The 22,442-nt window shown below is 38.4% G+C and overlaps 1 protein-coding gene and 1 long non-coding RNA gene across 3 annotated transcripts in view; one reads left to right on the top strand and one right to left on the bottom strand.

Moving 5' to 3' along the window:
- Positions 1-18,119, top strand: part of sgcz (sarcoglycan zeta) — a 328,983-nt gene extending 310,864 nt beyond the window's left edge. For both annotated transcript variants that reach the window (XM_082165838.1, XM_082165839.1), the window contains exon 8: positions 16,886-18,119. In XM_082165838.1, the coding sequence (XP_082021964.1) occupies positions 16,886-17,083 (198 nt within the window). In that variant the 3' untranslated portion in view covers positions 17,084-18,119. The remainder of the gene's footprint in view (positions 1-16,885) is intronic.
- Positions 1-22,442, bottom strand: part of LOC309495921 — a 385,613-nt gene that overhangs the window by 270,429 nt on the left and 92,742 nt on the right. The window lies entirely within an intron of this gene.

Below are 22,442 nucleotides of genomic sequence, written 5' to 3'. Positions count from 1 at the left end.
AACACAATGGCTTTTTGTCAACTAAAACTAGACTAAAACTATGAAAGACAAAATGACTAAAATGTGACTAAGACCAATAAGTATTTTCGTCTCAAGATGAAAACTAAGACTAAATCAAAAATGGCTGCCAAAATTAACACTGGTGTGGACGGGGTAAGACGAGCCGAGAGGCGATCTTGGAGGAGCTCCAGCACTGAAGCCAACCGGGCAGTTAACTGGGTCCACCTCACGCTCTCTACACCCAGTGGAAACACATTCCACTTTAGGCCGTACAATCTCCTCGTGGAAGGAGCTCTGGAACTGAGTATGGTTTAAACCACTCCAGCCAACAGGCCAACCTCTAGGTACTGAGCCCCCTCAGGGGCCAGGCCCAAAGTTTCCACAGGTCTGGTCGAGGGTGAATATTGAGCCCCCGGCCTGTGGAAATAGGTCCCTCCTCAGAGGGATCTGCCAAGGCTTGCCTGCCAGGAGTGCTGTGATGAAAACCATACCCGGGCCAACCAGTACGGGGCAACTAGAATTAAGCTGATCCCATCTCGACGGACCCTCTCCAGAACTCCCGGGAGCAGAGCAATCGGGGAAAAAACGTACAGGCGTAGCCTCGGCCACGTCTGTACCATGGCATCCAAACCCAATAGGGCTGGATGGGTGAGAGAAAACCACAGTGGACAGTGGGACGTCCCTCGAGACGCAAACAATCCACTTCCACTGGGCCGAACCTCTCCCATATCGACTTCACCACCTGTCAAAGCGGCTTTCCGGCGACATGACGCTCCCAGCACGGGGCCTTGGGACACAAACCAAGCTTTCTTCCACATAGATAGGGAACGAAGGCACCTGCGCGTAACCCTGATAATGCGGAATGGGTTCCCCCTCAGGGAGAACCCCTTGGTTTCCAACCACCACTGCAGGGCCCTCATGTGCAGCAGGCCGAAAGGAATGATGTTGGACGCTGCTGCCATGAGCCCTAACACTCTCTGAAAATGTTTTACAGTGATGGCTTGGCCTAGCTTTATCCTGGTCACCGTGGCCAGGATGGACTCGATCCATGCAGGAGACAATTGTGCCCGCATTGTGACCGAGTCCCGCACCACTCCCAGGAACATGGTTCTCTGGGCTAGTGCCAACACACTCTTTTTCGTGTTGAGTCTCAACCCCCGGCTCTGGATGTGGGCAAGGACAACATCTCGATGCCAAACTGCCAGCTCTTGTGACTGGGTCAAAAATAGCCAGTCACCCAGAAGCCTCAGCGGTGCTAGAGCTGCATCCATGCATTTGTTAAATGTGCGAGGGGAGAGAGCTAGGCCGAACGGAAGAACTCGATATTGGTACGCTTCACCCCCGAATGCGAATCTCAGGAACTTCCTGTGAGATGGAAGGATGGATATGTGGAATTATGCGTCCTTCAGATCTATCATGACAAACCAATCCTCAGATTGAGTTTGATTCACGATGGTAAGCATCTTGAATCTGAACCTCCTCAGAGACCGATTCAAGTGCCTTTGATCTAATATTGGACGCAACCCCCCATCCTTCTTGGGAACTATGAAGTAGCGGCTGTAAAACCCAGACCCGGACACTGTCTGGCGGAGGAATACGTTCTATAGCCTCCTCTACCAGCAGGGAGTTTACTTTTTGTTCCAATACTCGACCCTGCTTTTGGGTCGACTACAGTTCAGACCACCCCGTTGAACCTTGGTGGGCGGAAACCGAACTGCAGTCTGTACCCCAAGGCAGGGCTCCAGACTAACTTTTTGCCTTGGTTGCACTGGTGCGCCTAACTTTTTTATTTAGGTGCACCAGCACAAAAATTGGGTGCACCGAAATTTTTCCTCGGCTCGCGTCACCTTTAACGCCACAATTTCAAGGTCACCTTTTTATGACGCTCTATATACATTCATATTATGTAAATGATTTTAAACAAGAATAAGGTGTAGGTAAATACTTTTTTATTTGAAGCACAATTTTACTGTATATAAAAATAAAAATCTTTTTTTTTTTTTTCTGAGCAACCTTGCACAAAGAATGAGGAGATTTAAAAAAAGAATGGCTTTTATATTGTTTGGATTTATTTACAACACACACAACATAATCCAAAGATACACAACAAATGACAAAAAAGCACTTATTGAAAACAATGATCCAAAGACAGAGACCTTTGTGCCATTCCTAAAAACATTGTACATACCTTTCATTTCCAAGGTGTTTGATTTTCACTTTCACTCAGTGGTATCTGGTCCCTGAAAGAAAAGAAAAAAGTGAACATACTGGTATCAAGAGAAACTAGGCCTGCACGATTTTGGGAATCAATTTTAGATTTTTCTGGTTAAAATTGCTTTTTAAAATTCACAGAATACACACACACACACACACACACACACACACAAATGTTTCCAACAATATATAATATAATGAACACCAGGTTTGTTGTGCCTTGTAAGCATAGGCTATGCGCAGTGCTGGATAAAATAATAATAACAATAACCTATAGCAGCCTATAAATCTTCCAAAAGATTTCAGTAACAACTAAGCTAGAGAAAAATATATTGTTTATCATGTTACTTCAAATGTTTACATTCGTTATGATGATATGAAACGAGATAATAGTAAAAACATGAAGCCGTTTGGTGCGTTTTGCTTTTCAAAATATGATACATTCAAACGCGATCGCGCTCAAATATAAAACATTACCATATACATATCTACGTTTGAGCAGATATCCAGAAACACAGTAACAGTAAACACGGGTCTAAATATTATAATATTCACCATATATCTAGCAACAGTTCAACTGCAATGTGAAATTTATGCAACAATAACAAACTAATATGTAAGAATTTCTTACCTTACATCTTTCTTGTCTTCAAATTGCGTTCTTCTTCTTCTGAGGTAAATCCAATGTAAGCTCATGGCGCGTCTTTCAAACTCGACGAAAAGCAGAGACTGATGAAGTGTTTTGGTGCTTTTTGTTTGAGGTAACGAGGCGTTCGCGTTCCATGTGGAGATTTGCATGTGAATCTCTTTTGCGCGAGTGGGCGTGATCGAATTAAAAATAATTAGCAAGCGTTTGAGATACTGGACATCTTGTTGGTTTTATACAAATTACTTAAACAGAGAATATTTGTTTTCAGTTTGAATCCGATCATTTAAAAGTACACACTTAAATGTTTATAAAGGTATATGGCTCATAAATGCTTGAATATCTGGAAACTGATGTGTCCCGAAGTGCACTTTACGGCGGGATACAAACATCGATTTCCTGAGGGCTCCCCAGAGGGGAGGCTCTTTCGGTTTCGTTCTCGACACCCTGAAGCGGAGGACCGGCAGGGAATAATCGAAAACAGTTTCCGATGTGCGGATGCGAGCGCTGCCTGGCCGCAAGCCTGTGGGGCAGAAAGAGCAGCGTGCATTCGCTGGAAAACGATGTGTCCCGAAGCGCATTTTACGACAGGAACCAGACATCGATTTCCTGAGGGCTCCCCAGAGGGGAGGGAGGCTCTTTCGGTTTCGTTCTCGACACCCTGAAGCGGAGGACCGGCAGGGAATAATCGTAAACAGTTTCCGATGTGCGGACGCGAACACTGCCTGAGGGCTCCGCGGAGGAGCGATTCTCGCTCGTCTCTCCACGGGGGGGACAGCAATTTTCGTCTCGTTTTCGATACCCTGAAGCGGAGGACCGGCAGGGAAAAATCGAAAAAGATTTTCGACGTTCGCTGCTCATCATTTTAATTCCTCAAAATTAAATGCAGCCAAAAACACTGGATAAGTGAAACACGGTCTGGATGTTAGGCTGAGGGCAAACGCTAGATTCGAGCCGTTACAATATATTTGACTTTCATCCCTCGAGAAGAATGTCAACAGGTGCGAGGTTGAAACATCTGACAGCGCACGGCTTTTACTATGCACGCGCGCCGATATATTTCTCAATGAACACTGCCAGCACCCTCAGGAGCTGACTGTGAATGCCTCGCACCCAAACAGTATTATTTCACAGATCGCGTGTGTCCCTTTTATTGCAGATTCGTAATCTACGCGCTGCCTCGGCAAACGCGAGATTTGAGTCGTTCACAATATATTTGGCTTTCATCTCTCGAGAAGAAAGTCAACGGGCGCGAGGCTGAAACACCTGAAACGCACGGCTGTGTGCATCGAGATATTTCTCAATGAACACAGCCAGCACCCTCAGGAGCTGACTGTGCATGCCTCGCACCCACACAGAATCTTTATTGCAGAGTAGCCCCGTAATCTGTGCGCTGCCTCGGCAAACGCGAGATCCGAGCTACTATAGATTCTGTATTGCAATGCAGACCTTAATCTACGCGCTGCTTCGGCAAACGCGAGAACCCAGTCACAGAATCTTTATTGCAGAGTAGCCCCGTAATCTACGCGCTGCCTCGGCAAACGCGAGATCCGAGCCACTATAGATTCTGTATTGCAATGCAGACCTTAATCTACGCGCTGCCTCGGCAAACGCGAGAACCCAGTCACAGAATCTTTATTGCAGAGTAGCCCCGTAATGTACGCGCTGCCTCGGCAAACGCGAGATCCGAGCCACTATAGATTCTGTATTGCAATGGAGACCTTTAAACTACGCGCTGCCTCGGCAAACGCGAGATCCCAGTCACAGAATCTTATTGCAGAGTGGACTCGTAATCTACGCACTGCCTCGGCAAACGCGAGATCCGAGCCACTAGATTCTATATTGCAATGCAGACCTTATTTGGGACAATTCTTATGGGACAAACAACACCAAATAGGACAGACAGTTTCACACAGAGCGCTTGCTGAAGAGCAAAAAGCTAACTCTGTTGTGTGCCGACGTCCTTTTGTAGCTTCCGTGTATGCCGTCACACGTTACGTCATGACGCAACACCAATCAAGATTGGCTTAGTTTCATTCATGCTTCAGAGCCGCTACGCTAAGGGCGTTCCCCAAAGTGTCTTATCGACGCAGTTCGAGTTCCCTCGAAAGGGAACAATTATTTTTTCGACAATATTACTGTTTTTACTGTATTTTGAATAGATATATACAGCCTTGGTGAGCATAAAAGTCTTGTTTAAAAACATTTTTATTTTTTTTATTTGATCAACCCCATTGTATAATTTGTAAAAAAAAACAATTGTGTCCATTGTTGTGGCTTGTCAAGCGCACACTACAGTAACGCATCCCTCTGAGCATTTAAAACTCAAGTTTTATTGTTTTCTGTCATGTTGGTGAGCACTTTAGAAAACTCATAGTCAATTACAAGATCATTCGCCACACATAGTGCACTTACTAACACACAAGTTTATTCTTGACAACATGTCAACAAATTAATTGAGAATGAAGTGTTGTAGTTTCCCCCTTCTCTCACACTTTTTCACTCTTTCATAAAGACACGTTTTGCATATGAATTGAACAGTTTAGTCCACTTTATGATGAACAGATTTAATTTATGATTTTCTTCACATAGTCATTGATCAATGCACACTGGTCAATCCTGCTCTTCCACAAGAACCAATGAGTTTTGTTTACGAGCATCAAGCAATCACATTTGAGCTTTCATTGACTGTATTTGATATGCTCAATATGTGTGTGTTATTAGATCTGTTCATTAGATTAAGTGATTTTTTTCCCCTTCAGAAGCTGTGGATTAAACTGCTCAATTAATATGGATTACTTTTAAGATGTCTTAACTTTTAAGATGTTTAAACTTTCAATGAAGGAACAGAAATCTCTCAGATTTCATAAAAAAATAAATAAATTTTTTTTTGGAATGGGTTTGAAACGAGTAATTAATGGCAGAATTTGCTGTTTTAATGAGCTAACCTTTAAAAAACTTAAACAGAAACATGTTTCAGTTTGGTAGTATATTATTGGTTTAAGTTGAAGATCAAGTCAAATTTTATAAGCAATTTGTGCTGAAATCCCAGTAAATCCAAAGGGTTCACATACAATTTCTTCAATACAGAAGTTTTATTTTTATTTTTATTAATAGTGCATGTACTGTACTTATGTAAAGAGCTCTGAATGAGTTATCAAATGTTCACATCTCATATGTGTTACATTAGACCTTTTGTTAAGGTGGTAGATGTGACTTCACACAATCCTATCTGGTCAGATGTGAGCAGATCATGTCCTCAATAACTGCCTCAACCAAACACGTCCAAAATACTCCAGATCTTTCTCCTTTTTCTTGTTCATGCTTTATTATGTTCTTTGTCATCCTGTTTTACACTCATCTGTCTACATCTTTCTCTGTCTACAAGCCTAGTTCACTGTCCAGTAATTGCAGTGTTAGTGTAATTCTAAGAGCACCTTGAACATGTTTAGATTATCCACGCTCACCCCCACCCCCCTTTTGTTCAAATTAGTGCCGTCATGTTGAGCTGCCTAGCTCTATTTCTTCCCCTCTGTCTTCCTTTGTCTCTCTCTCCTTCTCCTATCTCACTTTAGTAACTGCCCAGGCTATTTAATTAACTTCCATGAGTCCAAGTCATATATCATGCTGTTCTGTCACCTCTTTGCGAAAAAAGTTTTTTTTTTCTTCTTCTTCTTTTTTCTCTCTTCTTCCTTTGTGCCTGAGATAGCAGGATGGTGCAGTAAGGAGTGATATAAGAGAAAGTCATTGATGCACAGTATGGGCACTTGTAAAACTTGGTCATTTCTTAAAGCATTAAAGTTCACACAAATATTAATATTGTTATTTATTCACTCAACTGTTTTTTTTTTTTTTGTTTTTTTTAGTGGAAGACAAAATGAGAAATGTTAGGGGATATCGTGGTCACTCTGTTGACCACGCAATTACAGTGAATGGGGACTGGAGCTTTAAAAATGACTCAAAAGCACCATAAAAGTGATCCATATTACTTGTGCACTGTACACCAAGTCTTTTGAATCCATACAATATAGCTTTGTGTGATGAACAACTGTTATTCACTTATAGTCTTCCAATACTATAGCACCTGTGAGAAAAGTGTCAGTTACACCGTTTATACACCATGTATACTGCATACACGAGTGTTGTGACGTAACAAAAGCAGATAAAACCCATTATAATCAGTGATGCTGTCTACAATAAATGCGATGCAGCACAACAAATTCCCGACTGTAAACTGATGCACGTTCTATTTTTGACGTCACACGCTCACACTACTTCTGAAGTGAAGAACAAATGGATTTGCAACAGTTGCAAATCACGATGCGACAACCCTTTGATTTTTAATCCTCTTTTATCTATAGTGTGATGTTAAAATCTAAAGGTGTCTGCACAAGCTTGGTTAAAGCAGGAATATGTCAAATCTGTCATCTTCGGTCAAGGGACAAATGGATTTCTGCAGAAAAACTTGCTATGAAGATTTGTATTCATTCTGTTCGGACTGTTGAAAAATGAATAGCTGAGATGCAGGAGTCTTTTACTGTAATACCATTGCAAGCAGAAATGTTTGAGACTGTATTCCCCAGCATCAGGGTGGGTTTAAATGTAGGAGATTAGCAGGAGGTTGATGGAAGATTACTTTCTTTTACAACACCTGAAATTGGTCTCTTTGACACTAAAACTAAGAAGTCACTTTATCTTGTTTGTGTAAAATATTGAAATTTAAGAGCATTGAAAGATCTTCCAGAGACCAAATGGACTAATTTTGTTGAATCAGGGGCCTCTCCAAAAGGATGTCGGAGGACATTGTATAAGAAACCAATTAAAAAAAGAAGTGGAGATTTGCAATGGAGGTTTTTCATATATTTATTGGATGTTCAAGGCTATTAGAAATTATTGGTGTGTTAAAAGACTTTAGCCATCATTTAGGTTTTATTTTTACAAATTTATTTATTTTTGGACAAAAATATAGCACCTCAAATAAAGGCAAAATTGTTTTGATAAATTCTTATTTGGTAAGGCCAATTTGACTGACAAGAAAGATAAAAATGCAATAGTGATTCTGATCCTTTGAACATGTTCAGAGCTCTGGTAAAAAGTAGGCTGGTTATGGAGTATAAGTATTATGAATTGGTGAATGATACTGAATCTTCTGTTATGTATTTCTTATATATATATATATATATATATATATATATATATATATATATATATAAATGATAATTTTTATCAAGCTCGTATATTTAAGTTCAGTAATTTCACTTAAATGGCAATGAAAATGACCTATTCATTGTTATTTAAGTGAAATTACTGAACTTAAATATACAAGCTTGATAAAAAATTATCATTCTAGAAGAAAATTTCAGATGGCACTTAGAGGCTTTTGCATCTGAACTTTTCATACACACACACACATATATATATATATATATATATATATATATTAATGATTATGTATTTTTGAAGTAATGTGTTAAAGGTGTACAGTATGTATTTTCTCTCTCTCTCTCTCTCTCTCTCTCTCTCTCTCTCTCTCTCTCTCTCTCTCTCTCTCTCTCTCTCTCTCTCTCTCTCTCTCTCTCTCTCTCTCTCTCTCTCTCTCTCTTATGAACAAGCTCAGTAATTTAGAACAAATGCTCATATCAGCACAATCCCATCCTGTTTGCCCCCATCTCTCCTTGTAATTCTCCAGAGGGAAGAGACGCTGAAAATAGATGCCTCTGTCAATTTGGAGAAGAGAATCAAGTGCATTAGACAGCTGAGACGAGAAATCAAATCAATGCTGTCAGCAGCTGACTCTTAAGAGGGCAATGTTAAAAAGTTTGGGGTGAGAGAATTAAAGGAGAATGGCTGACTGGGTCCATGTCCTATTGCCTTTTCTCTTCCTGCTGCCCATTAAGATCAAGGGAAATGAGAAGTGACTGCTGTATGTGCTCTGATAGCTCTCGTGAGAGAGAAAGAGAGGGAGAAGAGATCCTGAATGCTATTTCTTTAGCTGAAGTCATTACAGCTTTGTATGGCACAATTAAAGGCGCGGTCATTTTAACCAATTAATATATATATGATCCTTTAAACAAATTACAAGTGTTTTTGAAAAAAAAAAAAAAACTGCTTAAAACAGCCCAAACTTGTTTGCTGTCTTTCAGCCTGGGGTGCGTTTCCCAAAAGCATTGTTAGCTAACTATGGTTGCAAGTTCTGTCATTATCAAAATAGTTCAATGAGTTGGTGTTTCCCGAAACCATAGTTCCAATGAACATTTGCAAACAGCTTCGCAAAAAGTTGTGTGGTTGGAACGACAGCTCCAAACATGTGAAGCATAGTTTCTTGTTTGCATGGCATTTGGGCTTAATAAATCCTTATATTGAGCAAAATAAGCAAGTTGACATTCATTCATCTATATCTTTTACTTTGAATATATGTATTATGTCATGTACGTCTTTTAGTTAGTCAAGAGATTTAAAGCACCATTTTTGAAGAGTGTGCATGTGCCTACGTTGTGTAGTACGTAAGAAAGAGACTATGATTGAATCTGGAAATAAAGCATAATAACTGAGAAAGGTAGAACGTTCAAAAGAACTGCATTTATTTAAAATATTTTTTGTCAGCCCAGGCTCATTCGAAGAATTTACCTGTGGTAACATTTTTGCAAAATGCAAAATAGGCCTACGTTGCGTCGTGCATGTTTAACGACAGTTTCAAAGTGAAATGTCCAGTGAGTGGAGCTAAAAGCATTTTTTTTTTTTTTTTGGAACAGTTGAACGTGAATATGACAACTTTTTATTGTGTCGGAGTTTCTATGTATCTCTGCAGTTCTGAATTAAAATGTCTGGTGAGTGGCGCTAAAAGATTAAATTAATGCTCCATCACGTTTTAAAATAACGTACAGCTAGCTACATTATACCCTAAACCTGCCCGATAGTGTTAACAAAAGCAAATGCGAAATGAAAACGTAATCGTAACCATGGCATTTTAGCTTTTTTTGGGGGGGACTTTGAGCTCTTACTGTATATCGTGACTCGTCTTTCATGGGCTTCACACCCGAGCTCTCTGCATCACGAGTACAATTCTGTGCCAGGTGCAGCTACTGAGCAAGCTTAATATGACAGTAAAACTGAAAATATGGAGCTGGTTAACTGATGCAAACTCCAACATATATTTGTCTACAAATCATGCACTATGGTAAAAAGTGTTTTGAGGTTATACCATAATTGTGCAAGGAGCCACCTAAAAACAAGACTTTATTTATCCATAATCTGCCCAATTGTGTGTGAAAACAATTAAAAGTGCTTGCTGTTTTATTGCCTCTAGTGTTCATTTCTTTTAGAAACTGCAGTGATATGAACGTATTGGTTCGTATTTGCATTTTGATAAAATGTTGCCACAGGTAAGTTTTTCCAATGAGGCTGTATTGGTTTTTGTCGAACAATGTAATATTTACTGTCACTTTTGATCATTTTATTTCATCCTTGCTGTATAAAAGTATCAATTTGTTTTAAAAAATCTTAAAGACCTCAACTTTTAAACAGAACTGTGTAAATAGATTAAATTATATTACTTGAAATGTATTGATATTAGATGAAAATGTTAAACACGAGGTTAAATCAATTACTGGATATTCAGATAAAAGTTGAATAAAAACAGTGCTATGTATCCTCATGATTACCCCAGCATAGCCCTCAACTAGATCGGTTTTCATTACGCTAAACACCATCACCATCATGCATGAAATTAAGTACCTATTTTGTTGTTGTGCTTGTGTTACATGGCAGCTGTGGAGTAAATCCCCCATTCTCTCCACCTGAACACTCCCGCTCACTTCAGCCAGCCAATGAGGCGGTGGATATAGATACATATGGTGTCAGCAAGCCGAGGAGACAGGGGAGCTGAACCAGGCATATGTACTAGGCTAATGTTTCATTTGTTGGTGCAAAGCTCCAATATGGCGTCCATTTGAGACCAGCCCTTAAACCCATGCATCTTAATAAAGCCACTAAGGTGTGTGATAGGGACAAAGTAATGAGAGAAACGATCCTAAACTAGCCCTGCCACCGAAGCAGGCTCATCTATCAGCAGACGAATCTATCAGAAGCCCCGTAGTGCAGGAGAGAGGGGGGTAGATCCTATGAGGTTAATAATCCAACAGCCAAATTACTGCCAGCGGTTTGTTTTGCCCCAGGGTTGTTTCTTCGTGATGGCGGCAAGGTTTTATTTTCTATTATTCTGGAGTATGGAGTCCCATGGCACTTCTCTCTGCCGTGCTTAGCGGCGCTTTTTTAAAGTATGGCTCTAAAAGTCAGGGGGAAAATTTAGTTTTTGGAGTGTTTTTATTTGTGCCAACTCCATTCGGGCTTATCCTTCTGTTGTTGCGCTCCTCTCTTAATTATTTTGTCAATTGTAGATTATTCTTCTGTTAGCCATATGGTTGTTTGTAAATATAAACATGTTTTTGATGTCACATTATACCGTTCCTCTAATCAGCACATAGGTATCAACCGTTATAAGAGAAAGTACCAGTAGTGGTTTTCTAAAGCATTAGAGAATAAAACTATTGTGTTTAAAACTTATAGGGCCCTATCATATACCTGGCACAATGCGGCGCCAGGTGCGAGACAGGTGTTTTTTGTTAGTTTCAGCCTGACGCAGTTATCATTTTCACGTCCTGCGCCAAGTTGTGTAAATAGCAATTTGCGCCCATTTGTTCAGTCATGGGTGTGCTGGTCTGAAAACGAGGTGTGTTCAGGCGCATTGTTGGCGTGTTGCTATTTTGAGGCAACTGAAATAGACTGCACGTTGTGTACCCGCCTATATGCGCATATTACTAACACGCTCTTTAAATCACACAAAAAAAATATTGCGCCATTGACTTTAGACTAGCTTTTTAGTTGGTCAATGGCGCAATATTTTGTTTTTGTTCTTCACTGTTTAGTCCATTACAGTTATGACAAGCACTGTTTTTTCTCTTTGTGATGATGTTTAACAAAGTTTGTTAAACTTTTGAAAAGTGTATAGCTAGCTGCCTGAAAAAGAACACATCCAGTTTAATTGAATGCATATTTCAAGGTTACTGTATCACCCACTTGAGTATTGAGGTTTGTTTCCATCACAACACGAAATAAGATATTTTTTAGAGTGTTTCATCTTGTTATTCATTCAACATTCAGAACAACTTTAGATCCCATTGACTTTCATTTCATTGTGTGGACAAAGAACACAGACATTTTTCAAAATGATCTTCTGTACTCCACAGATCATCATACAGGTTTGGAACAATATGGGGCTGAGTAAATGATGACAGAATTTTCATTTTGCTTAGTTATCCCTTTACACAAATTAAAAAAATTATTGAGAATACTGACACCTGTATTGGGGTATTTTTGTGATACTTGACCCTTGTAGAATAATGGGAAAGACAAGTATGCAGCCCCAGGTCCATAAACCTTTTTATTTTTGGGAGCTCAAACCATCAATTTGTATTAGTAAGTCCAGAAGTAAATGAAACGTGCAACAACTGTGCGCTATAATTGTTTGATTGCCACGGTCAGAGAGACAAGAAGAAAAGAGATCTGTTTGTGTTTTATAGCATGCGACTCTGCTCATCTCCAGAGCGTAATGGGGTATGAGATACTCACGAATGACCTTGTGAAGTCTGATGGGTCACCTGTATGTGTTTCTATCCCCCGCCCTTCATTTACCTCTTAACATCAGCTGCATTTCCCTCCCCATCCTTCCCACCTTTAGCTCTTTTTTCGACCTGTTCATTTTCATTTGCTGCTTTTCCTCATCCAGCTGTGACATGGGAGAAATCATGCATGAAAAAATGTTTGGACCGACTATAATTGGTCTTCTCTACACATATAAACATGCAAGTGTACACACACACACATTCCCCGATAGTGTTTCCAGAACGGAAAGAGGTTTGTAAACAACGCACCAACTGTTTTTATCCCATGGTTGACTGACAGTAATTCATACAGACACTTTCATTTGGGGAGGGTGCCATCTTTAATCCCTTCATAAGATGACCTAAATGACTTCCGCTCCGACTTCTTTCCCTTGTCTCTTTCTCTCTCTTGCTCCCGCTGGTTGGCCCCCCACCCCTCTTTCTCATAGTGTCTCTCAGTAGGGGTCATGATAGCTGTCAGCGGGCGGTATCATTAGCCATGCCATATCTCAGAAAATTCTGGAATTCCGTCTCCTGACAGAAAACGGGAGAGTGTTTAAAATGTAATTGGATTTGAGGGTCTGTTTTGGGCCAAGGCGGCACTCACCGGTATTAGGTGACACAATGCATGAGGACATGTCGGCTAACCGAATGCCAAAATAGAATTTTAGTAATTTGGCAATGAAGGGGATGAAGTGATAAAAGCATTTAGAGGACAAATGCAAATTCCTTAAAGAGAATGGAGACAGAAGGACATGTAAAGCAGGAGACTAAGAGGGGGCATATTTAATTAAATAATCAAGATTGATTAATATAACTAATCATGAAACAGTTGTGATGGTATTACATTTAATTTCCATTTTGCAACAATTTTTTATTTTTTTTTATGTGTTTATTTTTGTAGTGGGTTTTAGTATTGTAACCAATCACAGACGTACAATTTCATTGCATTAAATAAGTGGCACCTGCAAACAAATTTTTGGTTTGGGCCTAAATAGTTTTAAAGGAACAAAATCACTGACAGAAAAAGTACAGTTTAATTAGCACTGAACGTAATTGCCACTCCTGACTGCATCTGCATTTGTTTAACTTAAATTTTGGTCCATCAGATTGACTCGCGCTCTGCGGGGGAATTTCTAACTTTAGACCGCCGTCCTGCATTTCACTCATAGCCGAAAGACACTGCGAGCGATTGACTCCATAACCTGCCAATAAACAAACAGTGCACATTTCTGAGGACATTTTATTATCCAAATTAATTATATTCATTATCATTAGGAATAAAGTCGTGTGTTTTATGCAAGGCGTTTCAATCACGCGAAAAGACAGGCGCGACTCTCGTTTAGGTGTCGAATTACGCCTCTGTATGTTGTTTTCCATTAAATAATAATGATTTAAAGGGATACTCCACCGTTTTTTCATATTAAACTATGTTATTCCCTTAACTAAGATGAGTTGATACATACCTCTCTCGTCTCAGTGCGTGCACTCAATCGCTCTGTCTTGCGGCGAAACTTTGTTAGCACTTAGCTTAGCCCAGTTCATTCAATATGGGCCAAGCAGAGAAGCTACCAAACACCTCCACGTTTTCCCTATTTAAATACAGTTACTCGCGTAGTGTAACTCGACCTAGGACGGTGACACAAAACAAAACGTTGCGCTTTTCTAAGCGTGTAAAATGGATAACTATATTGTATGGCGGAATACCATAGCAAGTGCTTGTAAGCACTTCGACTTGGCGCAGTAATATCTTCACTAGAGGGAGCGGGGGCCGGTGAGAGGATTTTTCACGAGTGAAGATATTACTGCGCCAAGTCGAAGTGCTTACAAGCACTTGCTATGGTATTCCGCCATACAATATAGTTATCCATTTTACACGCTTAGAAAAGCGCAACGTTTTGTTTTGTGTCACCGTCCTAGGTCGAGTTACACTACGCGAGTAACTGTATTTAAATAGGGAAAACGTGGAGGTGTTTGGTAGCTTCTCTGCTTGGCCCATATTGAATGAACTGGGCTAAGCTAAGTGCTAACAAAGTTTCGCCGCAAGACAGAGCGATTGAGTGCACGCACTGAGACGAGAGAGGTATGTATCAACTCATCTTAGTTAAGGGAGTAACATAGTTTAATATGAAAAAACGGTGGAGTATCCCTTTAAAGCACAGTAATGATTTTATAAAATAAAAGATAAAACAAAAAAATACACACACCTGAATTCCACAGAGGAAATGCACCAATTATGCGACGCTGAGAAGAGAGAACTGTTCTGGAGACTGGAGAGAATTCAAACAGCCCGCGCTCACTCAACCGTCGAGTTGTCGCCACGTCAGAGGGCGGGGGCGGGGGCGGGGGAGGGGTGCATTGTTTTTATTGAGTAATTTTACTCAATTTCTTAAGAGTGTGTTAAATATATTAATAATATTGATTTGAATTAAGTAATATTTTTGTTTCTTGAAACAGATCAGTTTAATTCTCCATTCTCAAATACTGTGATATAAATTTCACAAATATATTGTGTTATAAATAAATAATTGGTTAGTCAAATACTAAATTATTTTAGTGAAAAAAAAAATATATATATAACTGTCAATTTTAGATAAAATGAACTGTTGGATTTTTTGTCAATTATTTTGGTATGTTTAACTCAAACAATCAAGTAATCGATATTTAGAGATTTTATTAAGTTAATAAAGTTAAATAGTACTGTAATATTTACTAAGCCACAGAATTATATTTTAGAGTGTGCCCACTTATGTTTATTTTTATTTTATTTGTGCAGCAAAGGCTTTTTCCTTTTATATTGCTCCCATTGACGTGTTCATCTTCATAAAAATTGTCCTGAACTTACTGCATAGAGGAACAGACATACAGAGGTCCTTGAAATCCCCTTGGGTACATTCAATGCTGGTTTTAGGATAGTAAACATTATGCAGTCCATTGGAGCATTTATCTTGCATTCATTTAACCTGCATTCAACTTGCATTCAATAGAAGTGTCAAGTATGGCAGTTTACGTAGGGACATGTAAAATTCACTCTCTCCATGTCTGTATAAAAAATGTTGATTGTGTAAAAATCTAATTCACATTTGATAAGTGTCATATTGAAGTGTGCAGGGCACTTGGAGAGAGCAAAATGAAAAACTGACACAGCAAAAGGCGAAAGAGACAAATAATGAGAGACAAAGTGAGAGACAGCTAGGAAAAGTGGCTGTGTGCTGTCCTGCTGACAGCAAAGCATCATGGGGGCTTGTTTGTGCAAATGTTTATAGAGATATGCCCTGTCAACACCTCAGACACCATTACTTACAATAATTAGTTCTTCCTTGTTGGTGTCTTCTCTCTCTCTCTCTCTCTCTCTCTCTCTCTCTCTCTCTCTCTCTCTCTCTCTCTCTCACTCCTTTGTTTTTTGTCACTCATCCATAGTGTGTGAGTTATGGTGTAGATTATTTGGCCTTTCCTAGTTGTCAGAGCCAACAGACTTTTTGGAACTAATAAATACAGGAATCAACATATTTATAAATCAATGGGCAAACAGACTTTTAATAAAATGTAGTTCAGGTCCCTGGTGATGTTCTCGCTCCAGGTCCATGTCTGGAAATTAAATGTGTGTCCTTTAGGATGAATTAATGTGCCAGGATTGTGTCATGGTAGTCTTACATAACCAGAGTTTTTAATATAATTTTGCATCTTAGGTGTTTCTTAAAGTTTGAGGTTTTTTTTTTTTTTTTTTTTTTTTTTTTTTTGTGTGTGTGCTTTTTTGTTAAAAGTAACACAATGTTATATAAAGATCTTGGTTTGTTTGTTTGTCTATACCATACAATGAGTGTCCTTGGTTACCAAAGAGCCTATAAGATAGACACATGGAATGTGATATGCAAATAAAACAAAGGAAAATCAAGGTAAATAATTATTGAGCATAATATTGTTGCTTTGTGTTATTTCTAATCAAGCTGTTAAAATGTGCAAAACGTGTGACAATATCATTGAATTGTATGTCTTTTTTTTTCTGCCAAATTTGGAAAATGCTTGCCATTTTTGTGAGCAATAACCCAGATGAATGGGCTGTGGGGGTCTGAAGCTGGGAAATGGTCTAAGCATCACACATACACACACAGAGAGACTAGACTGGACTGGTCAGATTGATGTGTCTTTACCACAACGGACAACACTGTTCAACTATGTATGTCTCACATAATGATATAGTCTTTCATCAGTGTGGCATTTTTATATGAGTAAATGCAATGTAATCTTAAATTACTGTTATTATGTTGATTTATCTGAAGTCTTTGATTATAATGTCTGTATGTTCTGCTCTCCTCCTCTTCTCTTCTCTTCTCTGCTCTCCTCTCCTCACCTCTCCTCTTCTCAGATCTTCTTAAACGCAAACTCAATCCGTCTTGGAAATCTTCCACACGGGAGCGTGGACCTATTGCTTGGTCCGGGGACCACATACTCCAAACAGACTGTGTACGAGGTGTGTGTATGTCCCAGTGGCAAGCTCTATCTGTCTCCTGCAGAGAGCTCCTCCACCTGCCAGACCACTAATAGCGTGTGTCTCTGGAGCTGAGAAAGGTGGGTGGGCCATGGACCACCCAGCACCAGAAAGGCCTTCCTTCACCTTCCCTCTCTTGCTCTTTTCCTTCCTCCTCTGGTTCCTCTGTCCTCTTCTCTTTCTTAATTCTGTAATGCCTTTCTTTTATCCATGCTTACATCTGTCTGTCCATCTGCCCTTACATTTGTCCATCCAGTATAAGTCTATCTATCTATCTATCTATCTATCTATCTATCTATCTATCTATCTATCTATCTATCTATCTATCTATCTATCTATCTATCTATCTATCTATCTATCTATCTATCTATCTATCTATCTATCTATCTATCTATCTATCTATCTATCTATCTGTCTGTCTGTCTGTCTGTCTGTCTGTCTGTCATCAAAGCATCTTTCTCACATTGACCGTACATCAGTCTTTTTTCTTTATTTTGTCCTTTCTTTGTCTTCCTCTTGTCTATTCTCTTCCTCTTTCAATTTGTCCTCTTTCCCATCTTCCTCTTCCTCTTTGTCCTCTCAAGCAGAATTCAGGAATCATTTGACGTATCTTGGCTCAGTTGGAGCCACATCTTCCCAATCTGTAAATGGAGCAGAAACTCTCTTGTTTTTTTCTTTTTTTTTCTTCTGTGAGTGTGTTTTGTTCCTCTTATTTTTGTATGAGCGTCTGACTCAGTGGAGGATTGTGAATGTGTGCCGGGACGCTGGACTGCACTCATGAATGAGCACACACACACGGCGACCCGCAAACGAGCGCGTGTTTTTCTAAAGAAGATACTAAGGTGCCTTTGCTACTGTTAGTAAAGCACATCACCTGCTACTGTCCCTCCACGTGCAGTAAGACTAACCTCCGCTAGGAAAACTGACCGAACGAACCCTGTCCTCTATTTTTAGTTCATTGGTCAAAAAGATAAGACGATAAACCGAAAGAAAACAAAACCTTTTTTTTTTCTCTTGGATGTTTCTTTTTTGGAAAAAAAAGCACAAGATTATGCCATGTATATAACAACATTAATAAATAATAATAAAAAGAGAAAGTTTATTTTAAGAATTTTGTATTCAAGAATGCTTGATAATGTTTTTTTGTTTATTATTATGGCTTTGGTCTCATGGACATGTTTACATGTACTAGGGTTGGGCCAGTGTTAAACAAATCTGTTTGTTTATTTACATTTTTATTTTATCAATCAAATTAAACTTTTGGATTGTGTTTAGGTCCTAACTAAAATTGATCCTGCCAGTTAAAAAGAGGTGCCATAATATTTTTTCCCAACTCTCAAGTTCCCAACTCCCAACTCTTTTTTTCTTTTTTCTTGGTAATTCTTTCCTCTTGGTAATTCTCTCCACATGATGTAGTGCAAAAATCAATACTGCAAGTTTATTATTAATCATCATTGTTACATTATTTACTGTTTTTAGTGTTTCAGACCATGGACCACTGCACTTGAGTAAATTGAAATATGATTTAGAGGCTCATTTCTGCAAAAAGATCTCACAGTGAAAGTAAACTGCCAATATGGAATAACCTATGAAGTTATGTAGGGAAAAGTGTATACAGTTATGAGAAACGGTTATTGCCCCATTTGGAATTATATGCATTTATGCAAGAATAGCTCCTAAAATATAATTTCATAGTAATACATTAAATGATAATCAAAGACAGTTCTATTTCATAAGCAAAATGCACAAATTTAGAAGCCATTCATGTAAAATTCTAATTCCAAAGAGGTTAACAAACTTATTGTACAGAAGTAATCCAATATCACTTGTGTTTATGACTGTCATCAAACTCATTATGACACTTGAAACATTGTCGTTTGAGAATTTTTAACAGCAGGTTTTTTCAGTTGCGAGAGACATAAAAAGTATGTTTGGCAATAGGAGATAAAATAAAGATGAATAATAACTGAAGCATATGGCTCTGTTTAAAAGCTCAAATTTGTTTTTCAGATGACCAAGACCTGGCAAAAGATATCCAAGCCACAAATGCCCTCATAAATGTATAAAATATGGAAGAACCTGACTAGATTAACACAGAACACAGATAGTGTACAGTAGTATGAGGTGCTTAGCATCAAAATAACTATTTATTTAATTTTGTGTTTGCGTTCTGTAGGAGAGAAGATTTCTTAAACTAAAACAAAGATATATTTTCTTACAAATTCTATGCAATGTGTTTGTAAGATTGCTGTGAGGGTGGAATATTATTCATTTATATGAGGTCATGTTAATGTCCTAGATTTTCTTTTCATCATAACTCCAGTATTATCCAATTCAAATTAAACTGGCTCATGAAATGAGTTTGAAAATAATTAAAAATAAACATGAAATGATGAACACATGCAAATATGTTTATTTGGGAAATGAAACCCACTCACTGTCTTTCCCTTTCTTTTTTCTTTTTTACTTTTCATGTTATTTCTCAGCAATGGTAGTGCCATTGACATTTGGCAGAGTCCAGGGTAGTTGATTTATTTTCTGTGAAGAAAAGAATGGACATATGTTACTACATCTCCCAGTCTCTGTCTTTTTATTTCTTTATTTTCTTTCAATTTTCTATCAATGTTTGACTAGAATGGGTAGATGCAGGCAGAGGCAGTCTTTGAGGCTTTCGGATCAAATTTACCATGAAATAGAACATCTTCATAAAAGGATGAGGTCAGTGCTTTGGTTAGGACTCACTCCTCTGGCACCTCCACTGTCATTTGGAAAAGCAGAGAGGTCTTATAAAGCTTACGAACTCTGGGAGAGAAGCTAAACATCAGAGGAGATTGAGGTCCATAAAAAGCATACTCATTCTTCACTGTTTTGTGCTCATAAAATGTGACGCACTATTAAAAACGTGTTTTGAGTGTAAAACAAACACCCTTTAGGGTTTGTTTATTTTTAAACATATGTACTCATTTTGTGTTATACACTTTATTTACCCTTTTATGTGTTTTAAAATGAGATTTGAAGGTGAAATATGATTAAATTTGTTTCCAAGGGCTTTGAAAAAAACTTTGTTGAGTCTTGAGATGCAGATTCATCACATTCAGTGTGGATTTCATTCTTATTGTTGAATGCCATCTGTATTACAGTGTTTGAAAGTTGAACGAGATTAAAAATAGCTTTCCTAAACAATTAAGAACTTGTCTAGGACAAAACAGCTGTTGACTGAGTTCACTTGGATTGAATAGCGTCTAAGAAGATTGCTAAAAATTAATTTGAGTTGTATTCTTCTCTAAATAATGACTGTTTTTGAGATGCCTCATTGGCATTCATAAGGGATAAACGTGTTATATAAAGCGTCGAGAGGTAGACAGACAGCTCACAATCCCCAAGGAGGCAAATGACTGAAACCATATGTAAACGCTTTACAGTTTTCACCTTTTAACTTTTACAGTTGTTGTTTATATTTTCACTATCATACTCACCTCAGTTGTCTCCTGCTTTTTCAGTGAATTTACACCATGAGACCCAACAGTATGTGGTCATGAAGAACAACATTCAAAGGGGCATTTATAGTTGAGTCACTTTTGCATTTGGTTTTTCAGCGAAAAAACTGGGACTTATTTGCCAACCATCTCCGATTTGGTTTAACCTGCAATCATTGTTATTGTTTTCAGTGCAAATTCGCCTCCTTTCTATGTAAATTAGGTTTATTATATATCGTGTCTTTTTTTTTTACCTGGTGCTATTCATGTTGAATTATTACTGCCCACGGAATGTAATTTTAAAGGGATGTTGGTTTTGATTTTCTGTTGATCATGGCAGCAGTAATTCATCAATAGATGTACAAGAGCATTATAACCGGGCATATATCCAGATATAGATGTAGATAAGTTTGCTTTCTGCGATTCAAATGTTTAGAATTCTATGATGGAGCGATGCTGTACACTCCCAGTAAAAGTAATAGCATTCAAATATTTTGAGGTCGGTAAGATTATTTTTAAAGACATTATGAAAGAAGTCTCAAATGTTCACCAAGGCTGCATTTTTTATTAAAAACTATTAACATTATAATCAGTGAAATATTATTACAGTTTAATAATATTTAATAATATTTGAAAACCATGAAGATATTGCATACCCAAACTAGAATAGCTATGACCGTACAAGATTATTTTTCTAAATGTATGTGGCTGAGGCTCATATTTTATATTAAAGGTATCAACTCCATTTTTCATTTTCATAACCTCTGACACAAAATAAGAAATTACTGACTGTAGTTCCCCTGTAGTCAATTTTATCCCTTAAAAATCATCTTTGATCACCAAAATTAAATTTTTACAGTTTTTCTTCATAAAAAAAAAAAAAAAAATGCTTCATGCCTTAAAATAGCTTGATTGTAACTACACCCTTGCTTCATTTAGTATATATGTCGCCATGAATATGCAAATGAGCCCCGCCTCCACTCAGTCACACAAGCTCAGAAAACCTGGCCTGCGTTTCCCGATAACTCTTGTCTCTTAGCGCGCTACGAAGACTCTTAAGGAATGACTTAACTAAAGGCATACCATTTCTAGGCGTGTTCCCCGAACCATACCTCAGGAAGCTGCTTAAGATATACCTTCTTACGTGCGACGTTACCAGGTGCTGTCCGTGGCGATGGTGCTGAATTGGTGCAGGGGCTGTTTCACTGCATTATGTGAGAAAGCAGTGTTCTTTATAAAAGAAGCACTTTAGAAATAGTTGAAATTGCATTTATTAGGACTCATGGGATATTATAAAAAAATAATCCAAACTCTAATAGCCTAGCCTACATATTTAAAATTGTATCACATTGCAGCCATAACTATATCACATTTTTACGTGCTTTCTTCTCTTTCCCATTTTTGTTCGCTGAGGTGGAGCTGCGATGAAATTTTGTTCTTGTAAATACTTTCCAGCATTTCAGTAATAAAAGTGTAGGCTACATCTTACGTACGGTGCTCGGCAGTGATCAAAAAGGATTTAAAAAGTGAATTTTCAATCTCTTCTTGTAAACTCAGAGATGTGGATTCAGACGGCAATTAAATTACTGTTTGTCAAAAAACAGTAGGTACTAATTTGCCCGGGGATTTTTACGTGGGTTGAGTGACAAAAAACACTGATATTATGGATTCAGGCGGCACTAAAATCACCGAATTACCCCTGTAAATGTTTAAAATACTGTATACGTATACGAGCCCATGACATGAGAAATAATTAGTGTCCGAATAGGACTTAAAGGTAGGGTAGGCTTTTCCCCAAATTTGTTTAAACTGTCTTTATATACCAATACATAATTAAAATGTAAGTACACTGAAAAAGAGAGTATAAAAATCGAATGTCTGTAGTCCTCTCAGGGCTGCAATAAACACAGCTACTTATTTCCATTCGGAACGAATGAAATGATTGGCTGGGCGACTGT

The sequence above is a fragment of the Leuciscus leuciscus genome (genome assembly GCF_965113295.1).
Source record: "Leuciscus leuciscus genome assembly, chromosome: 3".
Taxonomy (NCBI): domain Eukaryota; kingdom Metazoa; phylum Chordata; class Actinopteri; order Cypriniformes; family Leuciscidae; genus Leuciscus; species Leuciscus leuciscus.
This window is presented reverse-complemented; position numbering and strand designations above follow the sequence as displayed.